The sequence below is a fragment of the Nuphar pumila genome, chromosome 16 (genome assembly GCF_984573655.1).
Source record: "Nuphar pumila chromosome 16, dmNupPumi1.hap1.1, whole genome shotgun sequence".
NCBI lineage: Eukaryota > Viridiplantae > Streptophyta > Magnoliopsida > Nymphaeales > Nymphaeaceae > Nuphar > Nuphar pumila.
The window spans coordinates 27,166,167-27,176,722 of NC_143264.1; the positions used below are offsets into that span (position 1 = coordinate 27,166,167).

General features: G+C 41.5%; 1 protein-coding gene across 1 annotated transcript; it reads left to right on the forward strand.

The window, feature by feature from the left end:
• The first annotated feature begins 2,395 nt into the window (after window positions 1-2,395).
• LOC149813125 (pollen allergen Cro s 1-like) lies at window positions 2,396-3,375 on the forward strand. Its single transcript, XM_089992103.1, has 2 exons — window positions 2,396-2,664; window positions 2,766-3,375. Exons 1-2 carry the CDS (start codon window positions 2,508-2,510, stop codon window positions 3,095-3,097), a joined length of 489 nt encoding a protein of 162 aa, XP_089848229.1. The 5' UTR covers window positions 2,396-2,507; the 3' UTR covers window positions 3,098-3,375.
• Window positions 3,376-10,556: the final 7,181 nt, after the last annotated feature.

A 10,556-nucleotide genomic window follows, 5' to 3' on the forward strand; every position in this document is an offset into this window, starting at 1 on the left:
GTCCCTGAAATACGAGACGAGGACTCAGACTGTCTATCGCATCCTGAACAAAATGGTGTGGGAAGCTTGCGTCCTACAATGCAGACACCCCTTGAGCATGCAAATGGGTCACAAACCAACGTGATCCAAACATGTGCGGAGGGTCCACTAGCAAACACACCACATTATATCATATCCTAATTTATCCACTAAGAATAATTGACATCCTGCTTGAGATGGAGAAAATGCATAGCAGCTAGGGCAACACAGAGACGAGTTTGCTACTTACTACTGCTACTCGATGAAAAATTGAAATGATACTTCATAATAATAAAAAAAAAACTAGTAAAAATGAAGAAGATTCAAGGTTCGTCTCTCGGGGTTCGTGCAATATTTTTTTATCTATCTTTTTATTTTTAAACAATGAAAAGGGTCGTTAACTAAAAAAAGTGAAAACTGTCCAACGGTCAAGATGTTTGGATGAACAAAAAGCTCATTTTCAAAATGACCCAGCTATGGCTATTTTGAGTTGGAGTTGAACATGTGGCTTGGTGGGCATGAAAATTGGATCTGGGTCTCCACCGTATCAACTTTGAAACTAGGGCTATTAACCATCGGATTGAGTTGGACCCGCAATCTAAACTTAAGTATCAAAAATTTATTGTATATTTGTATTTTTATTTTTCAATAACTTAAATATATTTTAAAAATAATTTTATTTTAAAATATATGAAAAAAAAACTCCGATAAAATCCGAGTCACGAGTTAGTCCTTAAAAAGTTTTTTTTTTCCGAGTCATCAGTTGGGCCAACTATGATAATTTGCTCTATCATGTTGCTGATTTTCTCAGCGAGCACACAAAATATTTCTCGTGTACAGGTTTAAGCAAACATTGACTTGCGAGTCTAACATCTTGCTGATATCTACAGCTACTAGAACATCCATTGGGTTTTCGTCATAGTTGGAACAAAGATAAACTGGGAATACCAAAAGGAGCTCCGCTTGTTTGGTAAGAGCTGTTAGTGCACGTCACATTGTGTTTGGACGTTGCAAGTTCAAAACCCAATGGTATGTTGTGTAACTGGTGCAAAGAAAAAAAAGATAAACTCGGCACAATTTAACCAAGAATCCAGGCCCATGTCCTTGGATTGCTCATCTGATAAGCCTTTTTTTTTTATCAATGTAGATCTAATAAGCTTATTTATTTGACCTACAATGAAAGGCGAGCACTTGGGCTGGCTAAACTAGCTCAGCACAATAAAGATGAAGCATTTTTTCCAGCTGGGTTTGACACATCACGGGGCTGCATTTTGGAGGACGGTCAGGCTTGCCACCCATTATGTAGCGGTAATCACGGTTGCCCTAAATTAGATATTAATAAATGATCCAATGATCTCGTTCCTCCTAACTTCAGGTGGCACTTTCCTCAATGGAGCCCTCATTTATCGTGGGATCTACACAACCAATGTTTCTTAAAATCAGTTCATTAAGTAAAAATTGGTCTAAAAAATAAAAAGATAAAATCTGTCAGAATTTGAATCTGATCATTTTAGGTTGCCCTTTTATTAAGCTTAATATATATGATGAGCTAGTGATGCTACCTTCGTGGATAAGGAACCCTTAATTAAAAACTGTAAATTTTTTTCATGTTTATTTGCACATAGATATGATCTACATGTTTGAGGTTAGTATAAATCCGTGCTTGGATCATGATATTCCAACATACATGTAACATCTTAAGACGGGTTGAAAAATCAACGACCTATAATATACCAAAATTTCAACCCTCATAAAATCATATTTTTACATAAAAAAATGTGATCCAAGAATCAATTCCTATTATGTCGAATACAGATATAGGATTATATTTGATCAAAACATCTCACAATGAGTTCTTACCCGATCAGAGTATCAAATAGTTTCCATCAATTTAGGGAAAAATCAGCCCAAGTGAAGTCAATTATGCCAATTCAACAAAAAAAAAATTGGTCGATTACAGACGATCCCCCGATCACTTCCTGTATCAACTTGATAGTGAGTGTGTCGTTTAGAATTGAATAGGCCGATCAGGACGATTTCAATGAATTTTTACTACGTTGCACGCAACGGTGCTGTGTGGAGAGAGAGAGAGAGAGAGAGAGAGAGAGAGAGAGAGAGAGAGAGAGAGAGAGAGAGAGAGAGAGAGTAAATGGCACAACCTAGCTTTGCGTTTGGCCCGGGTGCGGTTGTTGCAGTGCTTAGATATGAAAAGGCGTGATTGTCATCAATGGAATATTGTGGAGTCAAGTTTTTGAAAGTCACGCGACCGCCTAAATGTGCATGTGGCTGAGCTGTGCTCTCTCTCTCTCTCTCTCTCTGAATAAATCCAGCGATTCGCCCATCCCCCCCTTTCCCCAAAAGAAATCTCTCTCCCCTTTCTTTTCCTTCTACTACTACCCTCTTTCTCGGCCCTCTGCTCCGACCTCCCCCTTTCCTATCTTTAGCCCATTCCTTCCTCTTCGCCTTCCGCATTGTCGCTGGTTTCGCCGATGGCTCGATCTATGGCGTTGTTGGCGACTGCCCTCTGCCTGTTCTCCGTCATGGGGATCTCCCATTGCTACAAGAACAACTTTATCGTCCAAGGCCGCGTCTACTGCGACACCTGCCGTATCGGATTCGAGACCCCCGCCACCACCTACATCGCAGGTCGTATAATCTGTTTCTCCCACCCACCCACCACTCCTTGTTTTTCTTATTAATCTTTCTCATCGTATTTGTTTCTAATAATGGATTGGATGGATGAACAGAGGCCAAGGTTAAGGTCGAGTGCAGGGACAGAGGGAGCGGATTGGTGACCTACATCGCCGAGGGTGTGACTGACGGGACTGGGACGTACCACATCCCTGTGATCAACGACCACCAGAACGAGATCTGCGAGTCCGTCTTAGTCAGCAGCCCTCAGCCCGGATGCACCAAGGTCTCGATAGTCCGCCAGCGCGCCCAGATCACGCTCACCCACAACAATGGCATTCCCTCCGACACCAGGTACGCCAACGCCATGGGCTTCGACGCCGACGAGCCCCTCTCGGTGTGCGCTCAGTTGGTCAAGCAGTATGAGCTCGACAATGAGGACGCCTAGGATCGGACAGATCTATTGCCGGGAAAGCTGAATAGCCGAGGGGTAGAGGATTCTTGCTTGTTTTCTCTTCCTGCTCTTCTTATTTGTTCTTTTTGCATAAAAAAAAACTATCAAGGCGGTTGCTCTTGTTTTATTTGATCTCTACATATCTCACCCGAGCTCTAAGTACTGGTAGCATTTGTAATGGTGGATAGTATGTTGGTGTATTTTGTTTTTACCTGAAACGCTAAATGTAGCAGGATAATGGATGTAACAGATGCACTTTGTTCTTTCGGTAACAGGAGTTGGGGGGTTTACTTTTTTTTTTTCTTTCGACGTGTGATTCGGATCGTCGGTTCGCCGTTTGACGATTTAAAATGTATGCTCATTAGTTAATATCTACAAGAAAATTGGTGTTTGGGTTGTGTCCACCACCTGCTTTTGGAGGGGGCTTGTATATATGTGCGGGTTGTTCGTGCCAATATTATTCTAAACGAAACTCCTGCTACTTGTATCAAACATACCCAAATGTATGCGTTCTTGATACAATGTGCATTGGCCGATGCTATTTTCGAGAGCCTTCCCTCCTTGAACCGGAAGTGTTGCGGTTTTCCCTAGCGCTCTGAAGCTGTCTGCTGTTTGGGATCTGTAGTGTGTTGCCAAAACACTGCATTGAGGATGTTGGTGGCAGCCCCAACACTACATTTCAACACCATTAACAAGACGATGCTTCCACCAACTCCATCCTCAACGACACATTTTGGCAACACATTAAAATGGTGTTTCCATGTAAATGCAAGGCTCCCAATCAGAGCCTAAACCCCTGCAATTAGCAATGGAGTTTTTCCTTCTGTATGCAACTGACATTTGGGCCAACCTGTAAATGTGAGGTGAAGCTGTCCGCAGCTTGGGTATGTCTGATCTGGTGGATTCGGGAAAAATGGGAGATGTTTACGATGATTGATGACATTCCAACTGTGATTTTACAGACTAAGAAATAAATAAATAAAAAACCAAAATGTAGCATGAACGAACTGAGAAGGAATACATATCTTTCTATTTCAATATTTTCATACTAACCCATGAGTCGATGGGCATCCCACCTTTTTCACTCGGTAAGCAGACTAAGAAGGGAAGTCCGGAGATGCGAGGAAAACTTCCTCAAATTGAAATGGCCATAGGAAGTTAAGGAGAAGGTAAAAATGCTGGACTAGGTTTGGAATTATACCTGGGGATTGGTTGTCAGCAGAAGCCAAAGAACTGGACCTTCAGATGGTGACTGCACAGCAATGCCTAGGGTTTTGTATCTGTCCTCAGGTCTAGAGGGAAAAGGCACCAGAAAGGTTATTCCCCGAGTTTTTTGTCATGGAGTGGTTAGGTGAAATTCCACAATGACAGGGAATGGAGGTTTCCCTCGACTATATCCAATAAATCTTGGCAGTCGCGGATTAAAGCTTTATAGGAAGGGAGCTGTAGTTATACCATCCTTATCCCGAAACACTGTTGAACTTTTGCACAAAAGTTTTTTTTTGTCTAATTCTAACCCGTGTAAAATCTGGTTTTCTATTGTTTCATGCTGTACAGGATGGGCAGCTAATATCCTGAGGATAAGCCCCCTGATATACCAAAGATACGGTAACTTGATCCCTCAAGGATGTACAAATGTATATAAATTTTGATCAATAAAATGAAGGGGGGAGCTTAACCCCAAGCTGACTCCTTATGCATCAGCTACCAACTATCATGTCGGCCCTACTTTGTAGGGTTTGTGTCTAGAGGATGCTTTACTTTGGTTGAGTCTTGATCAAAAGTATCCAGTCACTTGCAATTTTCTCTAAGCCACCTTTGTACTTTGATTCAGGTTGAAAAAAATACCTTGAAGGGTCAGTCCGCAGATTTGGACTATAACGAACCTTCGAGAAAAAATATGAATGAATGTAAAATACGAAGAGCTTTATTTTGTTCACACTCATTGTGATTGCTTTCGAGTGATTGTGATTTCTCTTTCCCTTTATTCTCTCGCTTTCTTGCACTTTCAGTTATCAAAGCTTTTGCAGTTACAAGCGATCGATTCAAAGGATTGCAACGATAAGGAAGGACTGTCACGTCGTGCTGGTCTATTGAAGAAGTAAACCCGTGACAAGTGGTATCATAGCTCATTCTTGACCTGAAAAAGGGGCTCGAGAATCAATATCGAGAGACGTGCAAATAAGTCACGATTTATGAGCAAAACATTCTGGCGCACTTTCACAACTTGCGAAGCACCAAATGAAAGGCAGTTGTTGAGGTTGAGTAGATGGGTTCACCTTGAGTCCATGAGAAGATGGCCGCGACCATCAACTGACTGCTGGCTTATATGACTTCGCACGAGGAAGCAATTTCACGCGCAATTGAGTCGTTCGGAGGACTGTACGAGATGAGCCTGCCAGAGTAGGTAAACATGAGACAGGTTGCTTCACTGACTACGACAGTGACCACCTTGCAGACTGAAGTTGAGGAGCTTCAATTGAAGAACCTCACTCTGCAACAGACAGTTACCCTCAATGACGATAGACCATCAAAGATAGATGTGACGAAGTCAGCTAAATTCAATGGTTCCAGAGATAACAAGGCCATAGAAAACTTTTTTTTTAGGTGAAAGACTACTTGGACATTCAGAATATATTGATCGAAGACCTCAGGGTGAAAACGACAGCAACTCTACTCGACAGAGATGTTATGGCCTAGTGAAGACAGAAGCGTAGCAACATGGAAAGGATCTACTACGTGATTGATACCTTTAAAGCCTTCAAAAGTGAGCTACAAAACTATTTTATGCCCAGAAATGCACAACGCCAAGCTTATCGAATGGTGGCAGAACCCAAGCACACTAGAACCTTGCAAGACTACATTAGGATGTTTCAAAAGCTCATGCTAGACATACCCAATATGCCAAATGAAGACAAACTCAACTGGTTTATTGTAAGACTACAACCTTGGGCACAATCCGAAGTGAAAAAGAGCAATCTCCAGACTTTAGAATATGCATATGTGACGACCAAACGACTAGTAGATACACAACGCAAGTCCTTCACTCTATCGACTAAGGCTGAAAAGAAGCCGGACCACGAAGGCAAGAAAGAGAATCAACGTGACAATAAAGATGAGTCATTGACTCAGCACTATTCTTACAAGAAGCAGAATTATAGAAAACACAACTATAACGATAACAAATGGTCGGTTGTGACCTGTTGGTTATATGGCGAGAGACATATTGTTAGGCAATGTACAAAGCGCTTCGTGAAGGATGACGGGTAGGCCAATGCAGTGCAAGCGGAGTATAGTAACATCGAGGTCGTGCAACAAAGGATGTGAGTCATGCAGACGATCAACGCAGTTAGAAGTTGCGCAGTCGAAAGCATGTCGATTAGCAAAGAACTTATATATCTGAAAGTCATTGCAAATAAAAAGTCTACTACGACAATAGTAGACTCCAGGGCCACGCATAACTTTGTCTCGTGGGAAGAGGCAGAGCGATTAGGTTTGAATCTTAGGCCCAAGCATAAGATCATCAAAACAGTGAACTTTAAGGCCAAGCCAATCATTAGTAAAATAAGGGATGTGCCTATCCAAATTAGGAGTTTGGCCGACAAAGCCAACTTCTAAGTGGTGTCCCTAAACGACTTCAGAATTGTAACGCCCCAACATTTTAATGTAAAATTTTGGATAATTCTTTTTTAATAGCGGAAGTGAGAAAACCAAGTGTTAGTGAATTACAGATGAGATAGAGAATTACTGAATAATTTTCTTCATTGACCAAAATGTCAATTACATCATGTAAATGAAAACCAACAACTGATCAGAGTCTAAATATAAAGATGCTAGAATAACTGAGATCTCTTGGCTATATCCAAAGTGATGCCCCGATGCTCCGATGCTCCGATTTACTCGCTACCTGAAAAAGATTTAAAGCAGAAGGGTCAGACTCCCCTGTCTACGTAAGAAGCATTATATTCATATGTAGTGCTCAATGTCCCGTGTACAAATATGTGCAACAAGTTAATTTCAAAGCGAGCACGTAATTTGTGTTATTCTACGAAAGTAAGCATGCTTTCTACATTGTTATACAGTATAAGAGATAAACAGAACTATAGCTAAGTTTATTCATACCAGCATGAGCTTATTTCTATCCTTTCTACAGTTTTCACGTCAATAATTTTCAGAATTTCTCAAGAACAAGTTTCTAGACCTGTTCAATTCTTTTTTGTGTTTATCTTACTCTTACCCTGTGGGTACGCATAGGCATTTGACCTCATATCGGATCGAGACCATACGGGGGTCTATTATTTAATAACCCGTATGACTAGCTGTACGGATATCCAAAGGGGATGGTTTGTGACAGAGAGAGAACTCCCCAAAGACTAGAACAAGAATTAGGATGCACCATTGACACTTCTGCAGAAGACTTGGATCTACCACCTAGGACACATTGGTAGTCTTGACCTCCTAACTTCGTGGACTGGGGACCTGGTGAGACGCCTAGCTCACACAAAAATACGAACGTCCACGAAGCTTGTATCACTTACCCTCTCCAAGGTAGACCATGGGTCCGGTAACATATACCGTCTTTCAGGTATACCCAAAGCTCGGAGAATCCGGTAACATATACCATCTTTCAGGTATACCCAGAATCTCGAAGGTTTTATGTTTTATGTTTTATTTAACCTTTTCTTATAACCATGTGCGAACCATCGCACCACGAGGGGTCCAGAAACATATACCATCTTTCATGTATACCCAGAGCCTCACGAACCTCATGCTTAGGCATACATTTGATTTCTCAATTATTTTCCTGTGCGAGCCATCGCACCACAGGAGATTCTCAGAATCCCGAACCCGACTTAGGGTTCACACACATTGTATGCATTTTATAGCCTGGGTGCCATAAGCACCGCCAAGGAGTAGCATTTCTCATAACTCAGCTCGACTCAGAGCCCACATTTAACATTTGTTTCTGAGCTATGGCATACGCATTCGTACCCACAAGCTATGCCATCCACGTGGCATATTTGGCTCAAACTCACTATGTATATAAAATTTTGAAATGCTCCGGCCATGGCTTGGTGAAACCCCCAGCACGCCCATGGCTCAATGAACCATTGACTCGGCGTGGCATTGTGGTTGCCACAATGACTGTACACGATCCGAAACATGCGACCTTCTTGTCACCCCCGGTTCGGGTGGAGCTGGACCACTCGGTCTGGTTTAATACCCTCACATGTGTGAGGCTCCAACAAACATTTCGAGAGGAGAAAAACTTTGTTGGACTACACTGCCCAAGCAGTTTGCATCCTCGGGTAGCCTTACTTAACCATGACAGACCCCTATGGGTTTGCCGCTATGCTCCAGGTAGTGGTCTGCAACATAGTCGCAGCGCCCTCACGTGATAGCGTTTTCAAAGATGGCAGCCGTGTACCCAGCTCATGCTAGAGCAGCAAGGTCAACTCCCCTCGCGTGTCCAGACCTGGGGTTCTGCTGATTACAGCAGCTCCACACTGGTTACCATTTCAACATCGACGTCCAGCCAGAAACGATGACAGCAGGCTGCTGCCAGCCCATAACCCACGGACCATGGTTCCGACCCAGCAGAGCCAACAGTGCCACTGGCACACGTGGTGTTTGACGGCACCAGTGAAAAATATCTCTAGGTTTTTCCATGTGGGCTGATTTTCAACAGGTTGGGCTCGTTCAATTCCCTCTTTATTTTTTTTTCATGAATTGTGAAATGGAACTAAGAGCTACAGGCTCCAAAAAAACAAAAAACCAGCAAGGTAGATTAATGTATAGCTATGTTATTTGTGAAACATAAAAGGGGTACTGGCTGATGTTGAATCCATACGAAAATACATCAAAACTGTAATCCTTCACCATAATAATGTAACGTATACGGCTCATGGTGAATTCGTGAAGCCGGATCATTGGCTCTTGATAATCTGGTTTAATCACTGTTGTTCATGTCCTCAAGATCTGAAGGAAGTGTTATAATTCTTTTATAAGTAGATGACATGATTATTACGAGCAACTCTGACAAACTTACTAAGATCTAAAGTGTCTCCTATAAAACATATAAGATACAACACTTGGATAGTTTGTGTTATTTATTATCCATATGAAGTGGAGATAGGCAAGAACCCATATCAAGTTGTTACAACCAAAATAGGCATATGATATGCTTCAAAGGTATAATATGCAATGATGCATATTTGTGAACAAATTGACACCCACGCTGTTATTATAAAAGCTTCTTAAAGAAGATCGACAATTATATAAGGATATATAAAAGATATAAGAGCATGGCTGGTGCATTACAATACTTAACTATCACAAAATTCAAATATATATACGGTAAACCAGGTATGTTAGGTTGTGCATAACCTTGCAATGGTTCACTTGAAAGCCTTGCAGAGAATCATATTTAATATGTTAAAGGCACATAGGGTAATGATCTTAAATATTTATAAGAATATTCTTTTTTTTTCAATGTCAAATACGGACCATGGGGTTGTGATTACAACCCTTGGTCGTAACCCTAAGATGAATCAGTCGTCAATGTAGCACTAGATCAGATAGACATACTATGTTTTTTTTTCTTCATCTACACATTAGATTTAGTCTGTTTCTAAAATAAATGCAAGGATGATATTGTGTCCCATGAAGCTACTGAACCCACTTACGAGAAATACTCAATCAGACCCACTAGGATACGTTATATTTCAAAGCATCAATAACAATCTAACTTCTACTCTCTCTGTATTCCATTTTGATAGTGGGTTATTTGAATGTTTCTCTTGGAACGACGCATCCGATCACGTGCGTGCTGTACGCAGCAACCCACGCCCCCCTTGCGTTACCACAGGGAAAACACAACATATTCATCCAACAGGGCATGAAACACTCGCATATAAAAACAATATTGCTTACCTTTTCGAAGCTTTAACCGATGATAATGGCATTTTTTTTCTTGTTGGAGCACACATCGTCACGAAGAAGGAGACCCTCACGGTCCAACAATGGAGTTGAGCAAACAAGGGAGAGAGAGAGAGAGAGAGACAGAATGGGGTTTAGGAAATCATGTTTCATGATTTCTAAAAACCTCCTCTTCCTAAATTATCTCCACCATCTTAGGTGGAGCTTCAAATTTCGAATTCCTTTACTCCACTAGGCCCCACAATTTTTTGTAGGTCATCTCATCTTCCGATAATACCCCTCACCTCCTTTGCTAAATTTTCTTCTAACCTCCACCATCTTCTCTTTTGTGGTACCCATCATCCCATGTTACATGGGATTCTCCTCATCTTTTGGTAAAGTGAGAGGAGTAGCAACTCCTCTCACGTATTTGGTGGAGAAAAGCCAAAAATGTAGGTTAAAACCTTGAGCCCACATTTTTACCATTTCCACAAGGTAAAACGTGGCCTTTTTATGCAAAAAGGTATTTCACGCA

What these genes read in the sequence shown, in the direction of transcription:
- LOC149813125 (XM_089992103.1), top strand. Translation starts at nt 2,508, where the DNA reads ATGGCTCGATCTATGGCGTTGTTGGCGACTGCCCTCTGCCTGTTCTCC. An exon ending in CGCCACCACCTACATCGCAG is followed by an intron (nt 2,665 to 2,765) that starts GTCGTATAATCT and finishes ATGGATGAACAG; the next exon opens with AGGCCAAGGTTAAGGTCGAG.